General features: G+C 49.5%; 1 protein-coding gene across 1 annotated transcript in view; it reads right to left on the minus strand.

The window, feature by feature from the left end:
* LOC105827460 (transmembrane protein 110) overlaps positions 1-24,219 on the minus strand; it is a 51,072-nt gene that overhangs the window by 5,942 nt on the left and 20,911 nt on the right. Inside the window, exons 2-4 of the mRNA XM_012665659.1 lie at positions 9,213-9,261; positions 6,166-6,261; positions 3,980-4,101 (exon numbers count right to left, since the gene is read on the minus strand). Coding sequence (XP_012521113.1) covers positions 3,980-4,101; positions 6,166-6,261; positions 9,213-9,261 — 267 coding nt within the window. The remainder of the gene's footprint in view (positions 1-3,979; positions 4,102-6,165; positions 6,262-9,212; positions 9,262-24,219) is intronic.

The raw sequence follows: 24,219 nt of genomic DNA on the forward strand, positions 1-24,219 counted from the left end.
CTCTTCTGAGGTCTTCCTTTCTGCTTTCACTTACGGGACAAGAGATGTTTGAGCCAAAAAAACATTTCAGAAGCACAACTCCTCCTTGCTGGACTGCTAATGTGGTTTTGCAATCCTTTCAGTAAATTGCCTGACCTTATTGAGAAAAGTTCTCAAAAACAACAGATGAAAGTATTTGTGAAAAGCCATTAAGACTGGAAATAGCTAGATAGGAAGCGCTACTAGGAAATCTCTGACGGGGCCTGGTATGTTTTGGAGGCCGCAGGACACGTGGCCCCACTTTTTACTACCAAAGGACGCCTGCTTGGTCGGCGTGCTCACTCCATCTGCTCCGAAATTTGAAGTGACTGACGAAAGAGGAAACTGCTTTTCCTCCTGTCTGCTTCATGTTGCTCCGATGTTCTGTTTTTTGCTGCATAAACTAGCTGCAGCTGCTGCTTTTCTCATTTAGATGCTAAAATAAAACTCAGGGCCAGGCGCAGTGGCTCACGCCTGTAATCCTAGCACTCTGGGAGGCCAAGGCAGGCGGATCATTTGAGCTCAGGAGTTCGAGACCAGCCTGAGCAAGAGCAGCAAGACCCCATCTCTACTAAAAAAAAAAAAAATAGAAATAAATTAGCTGGACAACTAAAAATATATATATAAAAAAATTAGCCGGGCATGGTGGCACATGCCTGTAATCCCAGCTACTCAGGAGGCTGAGACAGGAGGATTGCTTGAGCCCAGGAGTTTGAGGTTGCTGAGAGGTAGGCTGACGCCATGGCACTCACTCTAGGGCAACAGAGTGAGACTCTGTCTCAAAAAAAAAAAAAAATTCAGAAATGTGGTAAAGAAAGAACAAAAGCATCTGTAACCCCACTCTAGGGCATCATGTCCTCTGGCACACGTGGATCACGCAGCCACGGTTGTGGTGAGTGCACGTGTGCCAGCGTATTTCCTGACTCCTGTTTTGTGTGAGTTTTTCAAACATTCCCCAGAGCCTCGTTGTTAAAGGACAGACACGGTGGACAGGGTTGGTATACCCTGCTTCTTACCGCAGCGGACAACTGCAGGTACATGGGTGTGTTGTTGGTGTTGAGTTATTTCCGCAGTAGAATAGGGGCCAAAAGGAGGGAACATATCTGTGCTGAGAAGTTTCTAGAAAGCATTTAGACAGGGACGGGTGGCAAAGCCCAGGAAGCACCGTGCCTGTGGGACACAGAGCTTTTCCCTTCTGCGCGGGAAGGAGGGGCCTGGTCATCAGACCGCAGTCACCTGGATCCAGACTCACCCCTCAGGCCTGTGTGGCTGATTTCCCCGAGTCCCATGCTCTTGTTAGCAAGCTCATGACCTTCTTTTCTAGGAAGAAAGGAAGCTACCTAAAAAACAAGCCCCTCTTCTTCATTTACCTGAGAGAGCTGTGAGGCCTACATCAGCGGTCCCCAACCTTTTTGGCACCAGGGACGAGTTTCACAGAAGACAATTTTTCCATGGACGGGGATGGGGTGGGGGAGCTCTGCGGCCCAGTCCCTAACAGGTCTTGGACTGATTCTGGTCCATAGCCTGGGGGTTGGGGACTGCAGACCTACAGGGAATTACTGCCTCAAATGGATGAGCAGGTTAACAGTTCTGGAAGGTAGAATAACATCCCTGCAAAGAAGCCTACATCTGAATCCTTGGGACACGTGAACGTGTAATGCCACATAGCAAAGAGGGAATTGTGGCTGCGAATGGAATTAAAGTTGCTCATCAGCTGACTTTAAGATAGGAAAAGTACCTAGAGTGTCCAGGTGGGGCCAATGTAATCACGGGGCACTTTAAAGTGGAAGGAGGCAGCGGGAGGGCAGAACAATGCGATGTGTGGCTGCTGTGAAGACAGAGGAAGGGGCCACAGCCAAGGTGTGCAGGCGGCCTCCTGAGGCTGCAGAGTGCAGAAACAATCTCCCAGGGCCTCCAGAAGCCATCCCTACTGGCACCTTGAGTTTACCCAGTGAGACCCATGTCGGATTCTGAATGAAAGAACTGTAAGGTAATCATATTGGGTTGCTCTGAGCCATGAAGTTTGTGGTAGTCTGTTACAGAGCAATAGAAAATAACAGAAATTGTCAGAAATGGAAAACAACTGGTGGCAGGCAGATCCACCTCAGCACGGGTCAGCTACCACTGAGCTGATCCTTTCCAAGAGGGATCTCGACAGCAAAGGAGTAGTTACGAGCACTGTTCCTGGAGGTGATGGAGGGTTTGGGTGTCCTGGCACAGCTGGCAGAAGGCTCCCCTAACCACGCAGTGGCTGGGTGAGCTTCCACATCACTTAACTCCTCTGGGTGCTGCTCTATAAATGAAGATGATGCTGCGTGGTCCACGTGTGCTGTGGTCCATTTCTGTCCCGCAAGCTGAGGAGCGGATGACTCGGAGCTTCTCAAAAGCCTGCTCTGGAGCCACAGGAGGCACAGGCTGTGTGCTGGACACTATCTTAAGTCAGTGACTCATCAGGCATCAAGTAACGGGACTAAGAAAAGCCCTCCCTGAGTTCATCCCCCTCATTGGAGACAAACAATTACTTAAGATTTCTAGAAATACCCAAGGCACTCACAGCCAGCTCCCCTTTTAAACTGTCAGGCCCTTGTGAATCTTCAGCGATCTAGAAGTGAGTGGCCCTTGGGCCCAGGGCCATCAGCTCTTTGGTGGGTGTGATCAGGAAAGGGGAGAGGGGATCCAGAATTCCATCCACACTCCCTCCCTCATCCTGTGTGCCCCTCTCATGGCAAAGGCTCCCCTGATGCTGCTCCAACTGGGAGGAGGAGCTCCTGCCTGCCGACAGTGGGGTCCAGCTGTGAAGGTGGGAAAGAGCCGATATTACCCCTTAGCCCTGTCCTGAAACCCCAGAGGACAGTGAGGGCCCGAAGAGGTACCTCTCAGCAGCAGCCTCTGTTGAGGCCACATCCAGCTATTTCTCACACTCAGAGCCAGCACCCAGGCAGCTTCCTACCTAAGCTGTATGCCATGGGGTCTGAGATGGGAGTGGGTCGCAGTCCGGCCAGCATGCACAAGTCATCTGTTTTTTTTTTTTTTTTTGAGACAGAGTCTCACTGTGTTGCCCGGGCTAGAGTGCCGTGGCATCATCCTAGCTCACAGCAACCTCAAACTCCTGGGCTCAAGCGATCCTCCTGCCTCAGCCTCCCGAGTAGCTGGGACTACAGGCATGCGCCACCATGCCCAGCTTATTTTTTCTATGTATTTTTAGTTGTCCAGTTAATTTCTTTCTATTTTTAGTAGAGACGGGGTCTTGCTCTTGCTCAGGCTGGTTTCGAACTCCTGAGCTCAAACAATCCGCCCGCCTCGGCCTCCCAGAGAGCTAGGATTAAGTCATCTGTTTTGAGCCGTGTCTCTGAGTGAGGATGAACCTCGTGTCCCTGGTGACTGGTACATGCCAGATTCTGGGCTGGGGGTGAGCCTCAGTTGGGAGACAGTAAGGCAACTTGGTCCCCAAGGGGATGCACCTGCCAGCACTGGCTCTGTGAGCCCTACTCTGCCAACAGAATGGCCCAGTGACAGGACAAGCACAAATGTGCAGCAAAGAGAGGGACGGAGCTTTGCACCTGCACACAGTGAGAGTTGTCCCCATCCCTCTAATGTCGTGGGTGGGTGCTGTGGCTCTACGGGAAACCTGGCAGAATGACATAGCCTTGTGGCCCTGTGGGTGGGACCACTGGTGCCCTCTGGTGGAAGGGGCAAATGTCTGGCCTCCTTCCAAGTCTAGTGTCTCCTGGCCCCTGCGACCTTCCCTGCCACAAGGTGAGAGCCTCAGCAGTGAAGCGGGCACCCAGCCCACAGGACGGTGTACTCAGGCCCCAGAACCAGCCCCACCACCAGCTGGAGACAGCTGCCAGCTCCTGAGCCTTTTCTGGAATCGTGTGTCTGGTGCACAGGGCTGCACAGGGCAAGGAGCAGACCTCCCAGCAGTCCCACCGCGCCCGGTCCAACGTCCACGGCACGTTACCATATTCGCCAAAGCGCAGGGACTCCCACTGCTGCCACTCCACCAGCACGCTGACGGCACGCACCCCCACGTAGATGAGCAGCATGCCCACGGTGGCGTCCAGGAGGAAGTTGATGAGGTACCTGTGAGGAGAGGGCACACCGGCACCGTCAGCGTGGCGCCTACCACGGCCAGAGGTCAAGGCTGACGCAGTGTGGCCTGAGAGGGAACGACTGGCCCGGCACCTGCTCGGCCTTGTTGGGGGGCTGGCCACTTTAAGGTGCCCACGCAGCTCTCCCGCCCCTCAGCTCATCGGGAGTCAAATGAGGGAGGGGTGGAGGAGGAGGAACAAAGGCACTTAAAAACCCTCAAGTGTTCCTGCCAGACAAAGGTTCCACACAAGACAGAGTACCTGGAAACAGCCAAGGAAATCAACAGGAAAACAGAATGTAACTGGGGACAAACAGATCCATCCAATGCTCTGTCCACTCCCTGACGGCGCAGCTCACGCGAGGCCCCAGCAGAGCTTCTGCACCCGAGCACTTCGGGAAATGTTCTCTGGGGTTTCTCGGACAAAGAGGGCAGGGCCACGTGGCCTTCGCTCATCTCCATCTGGAGTCCAGTGCAAGTGATAAATTTTTGTACTTTAAAAAGAGACCTTTATTCCCCTCAGGAAAAGGCAAGAAGGTGGGAGGAAGGAGAGAAGGAGGGCCCGAAGGGCATGCCCACCCTGAGTCACCGTGTGTCCTTGCGAGGTCTGTTTCCTTCTGTCTGACACGAAACCTTTTCCCTCACCACCTGCCCTCTCTCGAGGGCCTTGCACCCAGATCTGGCGGAGCTCCCCTCTATGGCAGACCGGGTCACTGGGTCAGGTACTGACCCTACGTGCCACCACACGGCTCTGAAACCCTTGCAGGTAAGCTTCAGGACACCGCAAGACATGGCCACGGCAGCTTTCGAGTTGCTGAGGCTTGAGGCGTTTTATGCAGACCCGCAGCCTCCTACCCCAAGCCCGGCCTCCGCCAAGTGCACAGCACGCTCTAGGGTCAGAGCAGCGCGAAATCAGTGTGAAGAGGGAGGGGGCGGCATTTCTCCCGCCTGCCCTTCCTCTTTAAAATCACAAGGGGTCACTCTCAGACCAGGATGGCAGGAATAGCAACAGCTTCCAGGGCAATTTCTCCTCTGGCCCGAGGTTACACTGCTCTCAGACACTTAATTGGTGTCCAGAGCTTCTCGCACCTGAGGTTCTCACACCTGAGACCCATCCTGAAAATGACAACAAGGACACCTGAGGTATATATATGCCTTCCGTTCATTCACTCACTCCCCAAATAGTTACTGAGCCTGCTGGGTGCCAGGCCCTGGCAATAAAGAAAGTTCTGTGCTCCGTACTTAAAACAGGTGAGACTGGCAGACAGGAGAGCACCATGTGGTGCTGGGGCCAGACTGGTGGGGCCCCATCACCCCTGAGCTATGCGACCCTGAAGTTATGTAGAACCTCTGTGCTTCAGCTCCCCAGTGGTAAGACGGGGATAATCCAAGTATCTATAACACATGGCAGGGCTGCTATGAGGATGAAAGGAGGCAGGAGACGGGCCGGGATGAAGTTCGAGCCTCCTTTGCCACTCCGTCTGCTAAGAGCAGAACTGTTCAGCACTGCTGTCAGCAAGGAGGACGGCACATCGTGACCAGACTAAGGTTGCAGACAGATGGCTCTGGGGGCTGTGTGGAAGGCACAGTGCAGTGAAAAGGCGGAAGAACCCCTGGTCTCTAGGTCAAAGAGGTCAAGAACGGTCAACAACAGTTCTGGCCCTGAGTGGCTGACACCAAAGAGAAGCCCCGTGTGTCCTGGTTCCAGCACAGAGACACACCGCAGGGTGTTATCCTTCCTTGCTGGAGGCTGCTTGGAAACTGGGAGACATAAAGGCAACAGAAAATCAAAGGACAGTACTTGGGTTGATCAGCAGAAAGCCAATGCATGGGTCATGTGTCACCATGCAAAGCCCTATAAGCCAACTGACAGCTATGTGTGAGCTCAGGGACAGCATACGTAGGGTGGCCTCTCGGGGAACACAGAAGAGAAAGGGGAGCACCCTCTTCCCAAGCTAGAGGGAGCAGGACCAGCAGCGAAAGCAAGGCCAGCCTACATTTTGAATGGAGGGGTGAGTGATGTTTGCAATGGTTGTACTCAAATACAAACCACTTACAGTGAACAAGGGTCCTCTTCAGTGAGATCTGCTAGGTATACATTTGCAAAGTGGATGAACAGCATTCCTATGGCTTGTTTGGAAGTGTCTAAAAACCTGTACAAAATAGAACCAGCACTTGTTATCTGCCTGACAGGAGGGTACTATGCAATTTGGGGAAAATGAGACACCTGAAACAGGAAAAAAGCTGCCAGGGAGACCCCAACCTTCCAATTACTAGTCACCTCTTCCTAGGGCCTTCAGTACTAACTCAGGCCTGGCATTTCAGCCACCTTTCAAAACCTTCAGTAACACTGCCTTTGAAATCCCCAAAAGGCCACTTGTTTTTATTCTTTTGGAGACAGAGTCACTCTGTCACCCTGGCTAGAGTACACTGGCATCATCATAGCTCACTGCAACCTCGAACTCCTGGGCTCAAGCGATCCTCCTGCCTCAGCCTCCTGAGTAGCTGGGACTACAGGTTTGCACCATCACGTCCAGCTAATTTTTCTATTTTTTGGTAGAGACAGGGTCTTACTCTTGCTCAGGCTGATCTCGAACTCCTGGGCTCAAGCTGATATCCTCCTGCCTCGGCCTCCCACAGTGCTAGGATTACATGCATGAGCTACCTCGCCCAGCCAGGCCACTATTAATCACATTTCAAATACATGTTTTTAATTTTTCATTTTGTAACTTCAAAATAAAATGCTGGATCACAGCTTTGCGATGAAGCCCAAGGTGCCCCCTACTTTAAAGAGCCCCCATTTGACTTCACTCACAATGAGCTAAATTATTTGCAGGATTAACAAGACTTGCACAAATCCAGTGCTAGAAGTGGATCCCTAAATAAATTTCAGCTGCTGCCATTTAAACAATGGGCTAGATCAGGGGTATGCAAACTTTTTCGGAAAAGGGCCAGAGTAAATATTTTAGGTTTTGTGGGCCATATGTTTTCTGTCTCAACTGCTCAACCCTGCCATCGGAGCTGGAGCATGAAAGCGGCCATAGACACCGTGATTCCAGTAACACAGACTAGCCTGCAGGCTATAGTGTGGGCCAGGTGACAGGTGTTTCAAAAAAGAAGAAACAAGGGTGTTAATCTTTGGGACACCTGTCACCCCATCCATGTGGCAGGAGCATGGTGGCGACGGTGTGTGCCTTCAGACTCTTTTCTGCCACACTCATGTCTGACGTGGCCACTCACGCCTGTGGCCAAGGCACCTCTTGATTGTGGCCACCTCTCCTGGCCTCCCAGTTGGGCATCAGCCCCAGGGTCTCAGGACCAGAACCAACTGTGGAGATTATCCAGACTAGCCCTGTAGCCAACGCTGGAAAATCATTCCCTAAACTGATGAGAGAGGAGGAGTTACCAAAGGACAACGTGTGTAAGACACAGAGAGCCCCAAATCTAGGTCTTCACCAAGTCCCTCCCAGAGATGAGGTGGGAGTCACACGTTCTAAAGTTAAATACCTAGACTTAAGAGAAACCAACTGGGAAAAATAAGAATAAGAATTAGCAACATTTGACAGTAATGCATTTAAGAACAAGCAAGAACATGCTTAAATTTTTATGAAGTGACCTTTTATCACTGAAATTTATCGAGGTTTCCTTTGAAGGAGAGAGGGATATTTTGTTAGGGCAGATGCCAGCCTAAAAAGGCAGCTTCTTGTGGACACGGTGCTGCCCTGAAGAGCTATTTCCTTCCAGGTGATTTATTTTCTTGGAGTTTTACCTTCGGAACCCACACCTGAAGTTTTACCACCATTTTACAAAGGAGAAACTGCCATCCTATGTGAAATAAATATATGCTTGACATATATCTCAAATATATATAAGAAATACATATATTTGGTCTATGCTGTTTCCTGGCACGGAGCACCTAAAACCCCTGTGATTTCCTGAGTGACAGGGGTGCCAGGAACACCTTTTGTTCTAATATTTGGTCTTTGACCTGAGTTTCTGACACAGGAACTTCCTGGGTGACAGGAACCTTTTGTTCAAATGAGGTGACTCTCAGTGGGCTCCTGGACAGCTTGAGCATGGGGCTGGTCACCAGAAAGACCAAGTCATGATGAGAAGCTTGCAACTTTCAGTCCACTCCCATCCTCCAGGCCCAGAGACAGAGTTAATAAAAAATCACACCTATGTGATGACGCCTGCATAAAAATCCCTCACCTACAGGGCTCAGGGAGCTTCTGAGCTGGTGAACACATCCACATGCTGGGACCCCAGATCCTGCACCTGGGACCCTTGCCAGACCTCGGCCTTTGTACCTCTTCATCTAGCTGCTCATCTGTACCCTTTATAACCAACTAGCAAATGTAAATAAAGGTTTCCCTGAGTTCTGTAAACCATTCTAGCAAATCACTGAACCTGAGGGGGGCTGTCGAACCCCAGCTTTGGAGCCAAGTTGGACAGAGTGTGGACTGCGACTGGCATCTGAAGGTGGGGGCAGTCTTGTGGGACTGAGCCCTTAGCCTCTGGGGTCTACACTAAGTCCAGGCAGTATCAGAATTGAATTAAATTATGTGACACCCAGTTGGTATCCGGAGAGAGAGAAAATTAGTGTGGGGTAAAAAAATCCCATACATTTGGTATGAGAAGTGCTATGAGTAGAGAAATAGTTTTCCTTTATCCTAGGACCAAGAAAGACTAGTTTTGGGGAGGAGTATTTACATGGCATGGCTGACTGATCTCCAAATTTAGATTGCTTTCTGCTTACACACACAGACTACAGAATCCAAGAATTCAAACCTAACCTAACAACAGGCAGATACAGATGCAGGAGCCTGCAGCAGGGACTACTTGTATTATCTTCTATCTTTCAACAGTGGAAGCAGAGTGATCATAAAATAAAGGTAGGGACCAAAAGTTATCTGAAGAAATAGAAGTGCTTTATATTATCCATAATTCCTAATGATTCACTCAACTAAGGGATCCCAGACACTTTACGCATCATTTCTCATATTCCATCCCCTCCCCACCCCAACACCACCCCCACCACCCCAAATAAACTCCCAACATTGTCAAAAGCATCCTAGGAATGAGTTAGTACTTAAATACATACCATATCCTCCACGGACGTCTTTCATGCTTTGGTTCTCTGAAGCGTTTGACTGAAAGACAAGACAGACATCGGTGGCTTTCCAAAGCAACAACATAAAGCAAAGTGCATATAATAACTTGGGCTACCAGTCTACTCACTGTCTACGTAACTAAGTTAAGGTACTTTTCTTTCAACGTGTGATAATATACAATAAGCCCACCGAGGCCCCATACTGCTGATGACAGCATGGACTCTTCAGAACTGGACACTCGGGAAGAATGACTCCTCACAGCCTGTGACAAGCCCCACTCAGATAAGGACTGGTAACAGCAAGGCAGAATGTAGCTGCTTCTAACTTCAGGATTTGTTCTGTCCAAGGATAAATCCATCCAGGCACCCAAATGTTTACTGAGTGTCTACTCCAAGCCAGGCACTAAGGACAGAATGGTAAAGTCAGTTGTCTAGCAACTAGGGGGACGGACACATAACCACATAGTGTGATAAATGCTAGAGAAGAGGGAAGTCTGAGGCAGAACGATGGCACAAGGAAAGGATGGCCAACCCCACCTGCCTGGAGGAGGGCAGCAGTTAGGACAGGTTTCCCTGCTGGGAGACGGTCAAGCCAGGCCCTGAGGGCTGCCAAACAGACCATGATGGGGGTGGGGCTGGGGTGCAGGGTGAGGAGAAGACACATTCTGGGCGGAGTAAACACCGCAACTTCCCTAATAGGTGCAGGGAAGTAGCAGGGCAGAGTGTCTGGCATAATTCAATTCGGCTTCAACACAGCAGGTAACAAGGGAGCCTTCTGGAGGAAAGGCAGGTAACAGGGTGACAAACTGAATAGGGGCCAAATGAGGGAGGAGATGAAATGCTGGGCCAAGGAGTCTGGAATGAATCCTGTAGGAAAGGAAAAGCCAGGGCAGAGTTCTAAGCAGAGTCAAAGACATGTTGAACCGTGTTATAGAAAGGTGGCTCCGTAAATTGAGTAGCTGATGGATTTCTGGGGGTGGACAGGACCATGCAAGGACACTGGCTATGACCACTAGGTAGTGGTGCTCCCGTGACAGAGCAGTCAGCAGGAGTGGGGCGCTCATTCAGCAACAATCTGACCGGCCTCGGAAGGCCAAGGACTCGCCACATTGACACCTGTACCCTGGGTCTGCAGACACAAAAACGATTTGAACAACAGGAAATACAAAGTCTCAAAGCTACACATCCTCCATTGAAGGCTTCCACATTGATTCTGTCTACTAACAGGAGCACTGGGAGTGCTGCCTGTGGGATGTTTTCCCACGCAACAGTGCTGAGGAAGAAACAGCAACAAGCCCACAGAGGATGCCTCGTTACTACTGGTAGCAGAAAGAACCAACTCCTGGCGGCGTTCCAAGCTGCCAATGAGGGTGCAGGTGGAGAAGGGAGACAGGGAGGGAGGAAATGGTACCCAAAGCAATAAACCTCACTCTGAATAAATACAGGCAGCCTGCACTTTGCAAAGCAAGGGCTGCCTCTACTAAGAATTGAAGTAACAAGTCTGGTATTTAGGGAGACATGTTGACAGAGAGAGACCAAAAAGCAGGTGGCATTGTAAGGAGGTCTGTCATTTCCTTGACACATTGCAGATCCAAGACCTCGACAATGCCAAAGAATCTAGAGTTGAGGCCAAGAGCTTCTGCTCACCCAAGTAGCTCTCAAAGGCAAGAGGCTCCTTCCCAGGAGTATGCCGAGTCTCCTTCAGGGATGGAGGCTCCGGAGGGAGACATGGAGGAAACTGGGGCAGGACAAAACCATCTGGAGGGAAAGCCTCCAGTCAGGGCCAGAGCCACTTCATGCTCACTTGTTCTTCTGCTTCAGGGGAACCTGTCCCCAGCAGTATAAAAGAAAAGACACCAAACATATCCTTAGGACCTCATTCCTAGGAGATACACGCCAAAGTAACAGACTGCCTGCAATTTACTTTCAAGTGGTTTAGAGGGAAAATTATACATTATATAATTATATATAGCAAATATAAATGGTATAATTATAACACAATATAATTATATGTCTATTATGTCATAATTATACTACATTAATATGATATACATTAAGAGAGAGAAGCAAATGTGGTATTATGGACTGAACTGTGTCCCGCCCAAATTCATATGTTGAAGTCCTAACCCCCAGGACCTCAGAGTGTGATTGTATTTGGAGATAGGGCTTTTAAAGAGGTAATTAAAGCTTAATGAGGTAGCATTCGGCCCTAATCTAATACTACGGGTATCCTTTTAAGAGGAGATTAGGACAGAGTGTGAGTGCACCAAGAAAAGGCCAGGTGAGAGCACAGCGAGAAGGTGGCCACCTGCAAGCCAACAGAGAAGCCTCAGAAGAAATCGACCCTGCCAAGTGACACCTTCATCTCAGATTTCCAGCCTCCAGGACTAAGGGAAAGTAAGTGTCTATTGTTTCAGCCACCAAGTCTGTGATATTTTGTTATGGCAGCCTGAGAAAACAGGCTGCCATAACATGGCAACACAATAATTGGTGAACCTAGGTGAAGGAGATTTGGGTATTCATTACGTAATTATTTAGACTTTTCTGTAAGTTTAACATTTTTTCCAAATAAAAAGTTGGGGAACCAGGTGTGGTGGCTCATGCCTGTAATCACAGCCCTTTCAGAGGCCAAGGCAGGAGGATCACTTGAGGCCAGGAGTTCAAGATCAGCCTGGGCAACATAGTGAGACCCTCTCTCTACAAAAAAATTAAAAAATTAGCTGGGCATGGTAGCACATGCCTGTGGTCTCAGCTACTCAGGGGGCTGAGGCAGGAGGATAGCTTGAGCCCGGGAGTTGGAGGTTGGAGGCTGCAGTGAACTATGATTGCACCACTGCACTCTAGCCAGGACAACAGAGTGAGACCTGTCTTAAAAAAAAAAAAAGTTGGGTGAAAAACATATTCTAGAAGAATGAACTAGTGTAATGATTCAAAGGTGGGCTTGGCAATATCTATCAAAATTTTAAATGCCCATGCCCCTTTAATCTGCAATGCATTGCCAGGTATGCATTCTACAATTTTTTCCTGCAGACATGCCAGGATATATAAGGATATTCACTAGAACACCACCATAACAAAAATCAACGTCCATCAGTATGAGGTTAGGTGTATATATCATGGTACATACATTCAGTATAAAACTAAGCAGTTGCTAAAAACAAGGCAAAATCTATATGGATTAATATAGAAAGATTTCCAAATTATGTTAATAAAGTACAGAATAATATGCCTACCATTATTCTGTTCATGTCCATTTTGGATGGATAAAAATTTATGCTGGCATTATGTTTTTTTCCTAGAAGGATACATAAGTGTTTATTAACAACGGCCACTATTGTTTTTTTTTTTTTTTTTTTGAGACAAGGTCTTGATTTGTTGCCCAGGCTGGATGGAGTGCAGTGGCATCATTGCAGCTCACTGCAGCCTCCAATTCCTGGCCTTACGCGATCCTGCCACCCCGGCTTCACTGGGATTACAGGACCACACCACCACGCCAGGCAACTGTCTCTGACGAAAAGAACATGGATCAGAGAAGTAGCCTCTTTATATCATCCTGAATAGTTAAAACATTCTTCCATATTCATTGCTTTTATTTCAAAAATTGAAAAAGACATGACACACATGTTCAGAGACCGGAGTTAATGCAGCAGAGGGGATGTGGGAGAACCAGGATGACCTACAGTCAGGCTTTGGACAGGGAAGGAAGAATGTGTGCGCAGGTGCTCGGTGCCCTGGGGCAGCCACACACAGGAGCACCTCTGACAGAATTTAGAATCATTCTGATTCTTCTGGACAGCAGAAGCACGGCCCTGCCTTCTTCCTCTCCATCTCCTATGCACCTTCCCTAGAATATTCCAAAAAATCTTTGTTTCCTTTTTTAATTAAAGGAAGAAGAACTATTAAGAGAGCTTTCATAGATCAATTTGGTAAGGGGAAAAACCCAGAAAAATTCATTTGTCCATCCCGTCATGTTATCGAGGGGCCTGATGTGCAAGGAGCCCCGTTCCGCAGGAGATGAAGCACACAAAACCCCTGCCTTCTTCGCACTCCAGTCGGGAGAGAGGAGTAACAAACAGTGGCAGACAGCGGCAAGTGAGGAGGTGAGCGCGGAAGGGGCGGAGAGCAGAGACTGGGCAGCGAGGGAGCCCGGAAGGTGCATCTGGGCCTGAGGAAGGCGCGGGCAGGCAGAGGGCTGGAGATGTGGGCTCTGCCTGTGCCTCTCCATGGTGGCCGCACTCTGGCTGCTGTGCTGGGAGCAGCCACAAGGGACACACGGAACAGGGAGCAGACCACAGTAACCCAGGGCCAAATGCGGGCGGCTGGCCCCGGGCAGCAGCAAGCAGTGAAGGGGAGGTCAGGCTCTAGCCCTCGGCATTTGCTGACAGAATGGCCAGGGCTGACTCGAGGTGGGACTTGACCCTGTTCCACTGCACCGCAAGTTTTGAGGGGGAGGTGGCCCACAAGGAAGACATGAGGCTTCCCTGCAAGTAAAAAGTGCAGAGATGGCAAGCCAGGTACCCAGCCCCACAGGGACAAGCTCCCCCTGTGGGGGGACTGGCAGCTGCCCCCTCAGAAGCCAGCCAAGAGGAGGCTCACAGAGGCTCAGGCAGAGGTCCAGACAGCTGACCTTTCTTCATCAGTGGTGCTTCTGCAGGACGGAGAAACCACTCAGAGGGAGCCGGAGGCCACTGCAAAGTGCAATCCATCCTTTCTAACCCCAAATCCACCACCTGCCGCTGAGGCAGAGAGCTAGTGGGGAGGCAGGCACGCCTCAAGCACAGGTGTGCCCAGCCTCAGGTCAGCCTCCCAACCAGACCTGGGATCAAAGGCTAATGGAGGAGCAGCGAGCCCTGAGACAGCCCCCAGCTAGCAAAGATAGAGAGGGGGAGCCGCGCTGCATGGCATGCTCCTAAGCAGGCTCTCAGCCTTCGGTACAGCTGTCCTGAAGACAGGCACAGGGCTCCACGCCCTGAAAAGGAGGAGTGTCCAGAGCCTAGGCTTCAGAGCCAGACAGAGCCTGAATCTAGCTCTGTGACTCTTGGTGAGAGAACATGGGCGGAAGGGTCAGCACTGAACACATACTCAGGAAAGCAAGCCTAGTTCTGCCAGCCCTCCTCTGCACTGTCCTCCCGCTCGTCCTCTCTGCATCTGCTCTCCCTACTCCTGGGGCTGAACCACCCCCTCCTGGTCTCTGACCTGCATGTGACCCAGGGTCTGCCAGCAGCAACCTAACCTATCTATACCAACCCCTCCCTCCTCCGCCTCCAGGCAGCTCAGGGGCCCAAACCTAGGAGGATCTTAGGGTCCTCCAACCCTGCCCTCCTCCCCTGGCTGTGCTCCCAATGCTCCCAGTGCTTCTGTGGCTCTCTTCCGCCTCCCATGGTCTTGTCCTCCCTCCACAGCCTCCTCTTCTTCCTTCTGACTCTTGGGAGAAGTTCCCCTGTCAGAGCTTCAATGCCAAGGGCCTGCCAGCTTCCACCCCAGCCCTGGCCTCCTGGTGATGCTGCAACCACAGGCTGCCCGGCCTGCTGGCCCCTGCTAGTCTTGCTGGCCTCGCCATTTCCTCATAGAACAGGGGTATCCTCACCTCCGGGGCTCCTTACTTTCCTCCCACTCAACTGTCAACCTCTCCTGCCAATTCTTCAATTTAAGAGTCTTCTGGATATACCCCTTTCTCCATTTCTACCACCAAACTAGTCCTGGCCCTCATGATTTCCTTCCTGTGCCAATGAGACTGCCTCCTAACAGGTTTCACTGCTCCTGGTCTCTTCAACCACTTTTCCATGCAGCCCTGCTGCCCTGAGCACTTCCTCTGTGCTGGGGACACAGCCGTGGACGATACAGACACAGTCCTTGTCCTCAAGGAGCTTTTGGTCTAATTACACTGCACATCCTCTAACTTGCCTAAAACACAGCTCCCATCTTCTCCAACGTTAGCCATATTTGAATTAAAGTACATCTTTTGGAAAAGGTGAATATATGGAGTATATAAAATTCTTTACATTCTTTACTAAGAACGAGTACATTCTTTTAGTAGTATTTGTACTTTTTCAACTCTATATGTAAAGTGGGTCTATTATAAGCATCATATAGGTGAGTTTTGCCCCCAAAATCTAGTTGGCAATTGTAGTAGTTGAATGGCGGCGCCCAGAAAGATATGTCCATGTTCTAATCCCCAATACCCGCAAATGTGACCTTATTTGGAAAAAAAGTCTTTGCAGATATAATGAAGTTAAAGATCTTGAGGAAAGATCATTCTGGACTAACCAGGTAGGCCAGAAATCTAATTACAAGTATCCTTACAAGAGACAGGAGCGTAGAAGACACAGGGAGAAGAGAGGGCCTGAGAAGATGGAGGCAGGGACTGGAGTGATGCAGCCACAAGCCAAGGAATCCCTGCAGCCCGAGGAGCTGGAAGAGGCGCGGAAGGGTCCTCCCAGAGGCTGCTGGAGGGAGCATGGCTCTGCTCACACTTTGACTCTGGGCTTGGGGCCTCCCCAGCCGTGAGAGAATAAATTTCTGTTAAGCCAAGACGTTTGTGATTATTTGTTATGGCATCTCCAGTAAACTCACAAAGATTTTTTTCTCTTTTTCTTAAAAAAAAACTTGGAGTATAAAACATACTCAGTGTGAAGTCCCCTTTCCATCTGAGATCCCCAGGACCTCTGTTTCCCTTCTCAGGGCCAACCACTGTCCCCCACCTTACACATCCATCCAAGGACAGGCAAGGCAAGCACACAGATGCACAAATTGTCTCTTTAAAGAGGGAGACAAATGGTCTCATGGTTCACACACTCTAACCCGAAACCCCCCTGCCCCTGGGAGGATGTTTCACCTACCGTACACGTGGCCCTACCTCTTCCATTAGGCTACGTGGCACCCACAGTGTGGCCACGCCATCTCTTAATTCACTCTACGAACACTGCTGCCATGAATGTCCCTGCCATGTGCTGTCTCTGCCTGTGTGGGCACGCATCTGAGGGGTAAATTCCTAGAAGTGCATCAAAAGTTGGCTGAGCACAGTGGCGCATGCCTGTAGTCCCAGCTACTCAGGAGGCTGAAGCAGGAGGATCACTTGAGCCCAGGAGTTGCAGGCTGTAATGAGCTATGATCACATTGCTACACTCTAGCCTGGGTGACAGAGCAAGACTGTCTCTAACAAATAAAAATAAAAAATAAAGTGTAATCTTAAAGCAGGAAGGTAATCAGACCTCACAGTGGCCACTTTAGCTCCTAATGTTTCAAAAAGAGACAACAGAAGGTCCTCTGGATCACTCTGCCTCAGATGGCAGGAAATCGTGGTCACAGGCTCTCTGCTGGGACCTCAGAATGTGAGATTTCCCAACTCTTGGGATCTGGGAGCTCTGGAGGCTGTGAGCATGCAGAAGTCTGCAGCTTTCTTATTTATCCCTGGGGGGAAATACTCCCTTTCCAATGACCTGGAGCCAGAAAAACACCACAGTTTTGCAACCTTCTGCCCAGTGTGGAATGCTGCTGATAGAACTACGCCCCGATGGCTTCATTTCTCAAGCTGCACAAGGGCCAGTGCCCTGTGCAACGTAGGCTAATGCTAAGGGTGACAGACTCTAAGTCAGGTAAGCAGTCCCACCTCCAGCTGAATGTTAGGGCCAGCTGGGGACCAATTCATAAGCCAGGCTGTGTGGACTCCGAGTCAGAGTGTTGTCCTTGAGTGTCCAACCCCCTCAGTGTAAAGGGTGTGGAAATGGTGAGGGAAGGGGTGATCTGTCTGGGATCACCCCAGCGGTCAGCAGAGGAGTTGGAATAAAGCCAAGTCACCGGAGCCAGGACTCTTTCTCTAACCAGCACTGGCTGGGCCAGTGACCTCGAGCCATGCTTTGTTGGCCCTAGGAGCCCAGACCCCTCTCCACACTTCCTGCCTAGGTCTCCAATGCTCCCAAAGGGCAGAAACTGTGCTGGGAGGTGAGCAAACCCACTCTTGCTAAGGGAACCAGCAATCAAGGAAAAATCCAGAGGTGTTTCTACACTTTTCTTAAATTATAAAGGAACATCCCAACAGCCAAGTCCCATCCCAAACCTCCTCAGTAGTGCTAAAACCTGAGTGGTACCCAGGGATAAAATCCCCAGAAGTCACTGAGGTAGATCGTTGGTCGCCTCCCAAATCTACTCCCCCTCTTCCTTGCTAAGAGAACTCCCTTAGTCGGCAGCTGAAAGGTGCGTTTCCCGGCCTCTCCCGAAGCTGCGTGTGGCCGGAGCTCCAGCCTAGGAGAGCTTTACACCCAGGCCGGGCCACATTCAAGGAGAAATGGAGGTCCAGGTGACTCTTATGGCAAGGAACTAAGTGCAGTCAAGTTGGGGCGTGGCTTGGAATCTAGTTCTAGCTTTATCAAAAATGTTATGATTTTAAGCCAGTCACTACTTTTCTGAGTCCAAGTTTCCTCAGTTGTCCACTGAATGGGGTCAATGTGGGGAGAAAAGCAGGCAGCTGCCATCACCACTGTCACCATTTATTAGGTACTTAGTACAGGCATTTCCATCACTGCTCCTAATCCTTATGACAACCCTGCAGCCCCATTTTACTGACAAGGTCAAGGGGTCTGCCTAAGGCCAAAAATGGCACCACCAGGATGTGCAGCTAAGTCCATCTGGATCCAAAGCCCACATTCCTGCCATCCTGACGATTACAACACAGAGCGGTATGTGACCACCCAGCGAGAAAGCAAGAGGCATAAAGGTGAGACCTCAGTGTTTCTCGTAGGGACGTCCCTCGAGGTGGCAAACAGGTGCTGGTCTGGTGCTCAGGAGACCCCCTTCACTCCCATAGGTTTTCCCAACTCCAGTCCTCTTCCTTGAGTCCACCCTGACCCTGGAGCAGAGTGAATGGAACTTAAAACCCTCCTGTGCCCACCCCGCCTCCACTTCCTCAGGGAACACAATGCAGACTTTGTAAATTGGCAACAAGGGCCCCCTTGGCCTGGCATCTCCCACCTCGGTGCTGTCACTCATATTGTCCCCTTAGCTTAGGAGGGGCCCCACATTTCTTTTCCTAGATAATTCCTAGGCATCTTCCTTCATTCCCTTGCAACTGAGTTAAGCGTCCCCCCCTCCCTCTGGCTCCCCAAGTCGCCCATGCAAACCTCTGGACTGACACTTCACATGCAGTGCTAAGCATCTGTCTGCTCTCCTACTGGACAACTAGTTAAGGGGGCAGACAGGAACCTTGTCTGATTCACGTTTACACCCTCGGCACCCAGCCCAGTGCCTAGAATGAAGCAGATACTTAACTACTAAACCGAGCAAGCGGAGCAGGACGTGCTGGCGCCCCAGCACAAGTCAAAGGAGGCAGCGCTTAGTGCCTGCATGTGTGAGCTCTGAGTTCAAAGCCTTGTTTCAGAACCTACTGTAGGACAAGGGAGCACTGCTTAACCTCTCTGGGCCACAACTGTTCTCTAAAAAATGGAAGAAATTAGAGTACCCACCTCATAGGAGTAGTAATAAAATAATATAGAGTACTAGAACTGTGCTTTGTACTTGGCAAGCACGTTAGCAAGACGTAGCAGTGGTGTTATTGCTAGAGAAAGAATAAATCCTCAGGCACAAAGCCCAGCTACAGAAAACAAGAAAGCACACACCTGCTTACAATTTGTGGATCCAGGGCCTCCTAAATGTCCTTTTTTTTTCTTTTAAATTATATTAATGAATCATTGTAATAAGTTTGGAAACCAGAGGAAGGGAAAACTTATCTAAAATGTCATTATCTGAACACAGTCACAATCACTGGTTGTGGTATCACTGCAGTCCTGGTTCCAAATCTCCTTCTAGCTGCGCAGACCAAACAGACTGAACTGATACCAAGCTATGGTCTCTGTTCCAGGTCTGTAGGCCTCCATTTGCCTCTAAGGCTGGCCACTGGAAGAACTCCCCGCATGCTGGTGCTCTGAGAGGTGTGCGCATAAGAGAAGTGACAGAGACAACCTGGGCGAGAGAAACAAAGACATCAAGGTTCTCAAGCTCTAGGCCTGCCACTGTCTGCCCAGAACAAGGGCACTAGTGACTATGTAAGTGCACGTGTGGAGGCAGAGAGGCAGGCACTCCTCAGGCTGCACAGCCCAAGGGCAGGGGCAGGGGAGGTGCCCAGGAAACACTGAAGGTCTGAGAGGAAGGACATCTCATGCCGCTCTTGGCTGACAACAGGAGACACAGCACGAAATCAACTTGAGGACGCCGTAGAATTCCTTCTGTAATCAGAGTGAGGAAAAAACTAGAAGTGACACATCACCCATTCAGTGAGTGGGTGAGACACCCTGTCATCATGCTATAGTCCAGTAGAAACAGCAGGCTGGTGCCACCATCCACATGAACTGGCTGACCCAGTGCCCACAGGAGAGTGCCAAGGTCAGGACTTGGCCAAGAAGCTCCCTCCACAGGGTACTGTGGAGCTCTGAGTAACCATGTCCCCTCTCACCAGAACAACTGGTGGGAGGCCGGGAGGTGCCTAAGGAGACCTCAGCACCTTCTCAACACTCCCACGGCGCTGCTTCCCAGGCCCCTTGCTTGGACCTGTCCACTCAGGACAGTGCCTCAGGCCCTGGGTCTTTCTCAGTCCCCAAGCAACCGTCACACTTACCCATCCTACATCCTGCTCCCTGCCCATCACATGCGGAAGCAATTCAATCAACTATTGCCACCTCCCATCCTATGGGATAGTGACTCATGATAGCTTCACATGCTCAAAAACAAGACATTTTAATGCTGAAATTTCAGATACCAAAAAAGGGGTGATGGAAAAGCTATCTCTGAAGAAGGACCTTTTCAACAACCCTCAGGAATCGTATCACGTGGCTGAACGTCCACATGCCTGTCCAGTTGTGAATGCCACATGACTCACATCTCCCGCAGAGTTGGCTGCGTCCAGACTTGCTCGCTCGCTACAATCAACAAGTGCCGTGTCTGAGTAGAAACACGCTGGGGACTGCAGAACCTGCAGGGCTGAGCCAAGGCAAACCAGCACAGGACTCTGGTTTCAAACCCACTCCCCCTGCCCCACCACCTAGCCATTCCCGGGCAGGGACAGCAGAGGGACAGCTTCACATGCCACCTCCCACCACTCTTTTTCACAAAAGGTCCCACTCAGAGCCATACTCTGTTTTACGTAATAAGATGGGACTACTGTTTGTCCATCCAACCTCCACAAAGTTGTTGGTGGGGTGTCCTTAAAATATAAATAAAATTATGTCACCTCCACTCCACTTAAAACTCCCATGACACATAAATTTGTCAAAAGCCAAACTTTACACTTAAGATCTATGCAAATGGTCGTAAATGATATTTCTGTAAAATTAAAACACACAAACAAAAAGCCCTCCCATGCCTTTCCACAGCAGGTAGAAAAAAATGCAGGCTCCTCCTCTGGCCGGGGTCCCACATGACGTAGGCCCTTGCCTGCTCCTCTGACCGCAGCCCCTCCTTCACTCCAGCCCCACGGGCCTTCCCTCGACGCATCACACGGCCCAAGCCCCATCCTGCCTCTGCTGCACCTTCTGTCTGGAACACTCTCCTCCTAGGTCCGGAACACTCGGTGAAGTGGCTGACTCCTCCTTCTCACTCCTGTCTCAGCTCTCAGGTCGCCTCATCTATAGGTGTGCACGTCCCGCCTTGCTCCATCCCCTGATTTCATTTCTCTGTTTTCTTCACAGCACAAATCTCAAAAATTCTCACGTTTTCTTATTACTGTCTTCTCCCCACTAGAAGGTAAGCTCTGTAAAACCAAGAACTTCTGTCCTGTTTACCTCTGTATTCCTAGCACCTTCAAGGAGCCTGGCTAAGAACAGGTAGCTAAACAATACCTGTTGAACAAAGCAATTCATGCCATCTGTCACATAAGCCATATTTATTGAGTAGTGTCCAGGTATTTATATTTAACTCAACAATTCCATGAATTTTCATGATACATTCTTCGAGAAGCATAGTTTGCAAGTCGTGAGTCCTGCAACAGGACTAAAATTGGTTTGGTTTTGGACAAAGCAAGCTGCCAGCAAGACTGTCAGAGGACAACTGCCCCAAACTTTTCTTCCTCATACTTATCAGCAAGGCAGGACGAACCAGCCAGTCAAGGTTTCCCTCACCACATCTGGCCTTAAAAGCAAGAATCAGATAATCTGGGTTTGTAACCAGTCTAAGTGCTCATAAACATCTTCTGGTAAGGATTTGACTTTTTCTGGACCAGAAGCAGCCCTGGTTTTAAGTTAGCCAGCTTATCCCCCTTCACGGACGTTCGGTCTAAGGTTGAGAGAAACAATGACTGAAAAAAAGCTAAACTGTCTAGCAAGAAAACATGCTTCATTCTCTGAACACAGGCCTCCTTGGAGCCACTGCTTCTCCCAGGAGCAGGGCTGCGGTGCCATCTGCCAAGGATAATGATCGCAGTAGGTGTGAGGGGCATTACCACTGTGGACGGGTTCCACGGGGGATTCTGTTTGATAGAAAGAAATACGAATGGCTGATAAACATATGAGAAGATAACCAACTTTAATAACACTGATTTTAAAAATGCAAATTAGTAATTACTTTCGCCCAGATTAGCAAAGATTAAACCATTTGCTGAGGGTATCGGGAAACAGGTATTCTTAAACTGCTATCATGATAGAAAAGTAAGTTGAACAACTGCTTGGTAAATGCAGGGAAGTAGATTGGTGATCCTGGTCCCCAGAACACCCAGGTAAAGGGGGGCATTAAATTCGTGTCAGGGAAGGGAGCCTTCTGGAAACCAGGTACCCTGCAGGCAGAGATGTTAAACAGGCTGCTCTGTGAGCCGTGGGGGCAGGAGGGGGGGGAATGAGGCTTCCAGGACGCTGAGTTTGACCTAAGATCCAAGAGGAGCTGGAGACCTGTACATACTCACTAATGAGGGCTTGACTGTTAGTGTTTGCTCGTCCTTTCCATACCGATGGAAGCCCCACGTATAGTCAGGCTGTCCCGGAAGGACCCTATCCTGTGAGCCAGTGTCCCAGGCAGCTGGGGAACCCACAGAGATATGCCGCATCTGCTCCTGCTTTGTGTCATCCTGTGCTGCTAACCTGTATTCCACAGACAGACTAATTTAGGCATTTCGTCTAATCTCACAGGGCAGCGGTCCTCAACCTTTTTGGCACCAGGGACTAGTTTCATGGAAGACAATTTTTCCATGGATGCAGGGGCGGAGGGGGGCAGGGCTCAGGTGGTGATGCGAGCAATGGGGAGTGGCTGTAAATACGGATGAAGCTTCGCTCAGTCACTCTCTGCTCACCTCCTGCTGTGTGGCCCAGTTCCTAACAGGCCATGGACCGGTACCGATCCACGACCCAGGCATTGGGGATCACAGTCATAGAGGATGAAGATATGTGTGTGTGTGTGTGTGTGTGTGTGTGTGTGTGTGTGTGTGTGTTCACTATCAATCCACAGATCAACATGAAAAGCTGCATCAGGTATTTTGGCAATATCTATTACAATTTTAAATGTTTATACATTGTGAGACCCAGAAATTCCACTTCTAGGATTTTCTTCTTTAGTTACATTCACAAAAATGCCCATGAGTCTGCATAGTAGTCCTCACTGGGGCACTGTCTGGAAGAATGGACGACTTAAAAACGACCTAAATGTCCACCAATAGGGAAGGTACTAATCATATGTTATCACACAATGGAAGTCAACTGTTAGAAAGTAAGGCAGAGACTGTATACTTACAGTGGGTGAATTTTATGGTACATAAATTATACCTCGAAAAGCTGTTTAATAGATCTCTCTGCACTGAAATGGAAAAATGCATGTTATGTTAAATGGGGGGAAAAAAAGCAAGTCACCAAAACAGTAAATGTGTAGTGTGAACCTATTTTTATTTATTTATTTTCAGTTAATAAAATGACCACAAAAAGTGTGAACCTATTTCTATACATACAAAAACAGAAATTTAGAGGCATACACAGGGGTGGGGGTAAAAAAGAAAAAAAAGAAAAAAGACTAGAGGCATACACAATAAACTGTTAACCATGGTTAGGTCTCCAGGGGATGGAATTACAATGAACTTTCACTTTTTATGCTATGTATTTTAATAATGTTTTACTTGTTTACAGTAAACATGTATTACTTTTATAGTAAGTATAAAGGTCTCTGCTGCCAAAAACAATAATTAAAAAATGACTAAATTACAATTTTGCACATTAGGTAATTAACAGCCTTCCTCAAACCCAACTCATTTAGAAAACTTCCCTCTGAGAGAAAAGCTACTGGCAGGCGGAACTCACTAGAGATGGGGAACGTGTCACTTCAGCCGGCTCTGAGTCCACGTCCAGGAGGCTCTAGGACCACTGCTGCGCTGCTGTTCCTGGTGGACACAGGCCCCCATGCTCCTGTCTGCCAGGCTAGGGGCTGCCTTCACCCTCCATGCCATCAGGCATGAGTTAGAATAAAGTGTTCACTGTATATGTTTCTACTTTTTTAGCATTCCCCGGTTTCAATGCTTTTTAAAATTAATCAACCAACTGTGTTAGATAAGAGGCCCTTGACTATAAAAAGTTTTCTTTACTAAGAGAACTGACCTTCACCACAACCTCACGGTTAGTCAAATTTCAGAAAAAGGCACAGCGCTGGAGCCTGCATTTCTCAGAGGTAACATGTGCAACCTGCCCAACTCCACCACAGAAGCTGATCCTCAACTCAGGCAGCGCAGAGCAGACACTTGTCTCTCTGCCTCCTACGGTCAGAGGAGACACCCACTGGCCCCATCACACAGTGAGGGGAGTTGCAAATCGCAGGTTAGAGTTCTATCCCTGTAACCCAAGGCTCTGACACGATTCTGACTGCTTAGGGTGGTCCACACCTGACAGAGAAGAGAACATGTAACAGGCACAGGGAGGGGCACTTGTGATGCCGTTTTCACTCCTCCAACCTCGAAGGAAAGGGTGGGGCTCTTGGGGTCCACTTGCCAAGAGTGAAACCCAGGAGCGAAAGGACTGGACACGAAGCTGCCAACTCATTTCACTGG

This window comes from Propithecus coquereli, unplaced genomic scaffold (genome assembly GCF_000956105.1).
Source record: "Propithecus coquereli isolate 6110/MARCELLA unplaced genomic scaffold, Pcoq_1.0 Scaffold1, whole genome shotgun sequence".
In the NCBI taxonomy this organism is placed as follows: Eukaryota; Metazoa; Chordata; class Mammalia; order Primates; family Indriidae; genus Propithecus; species Propithecus coquereli.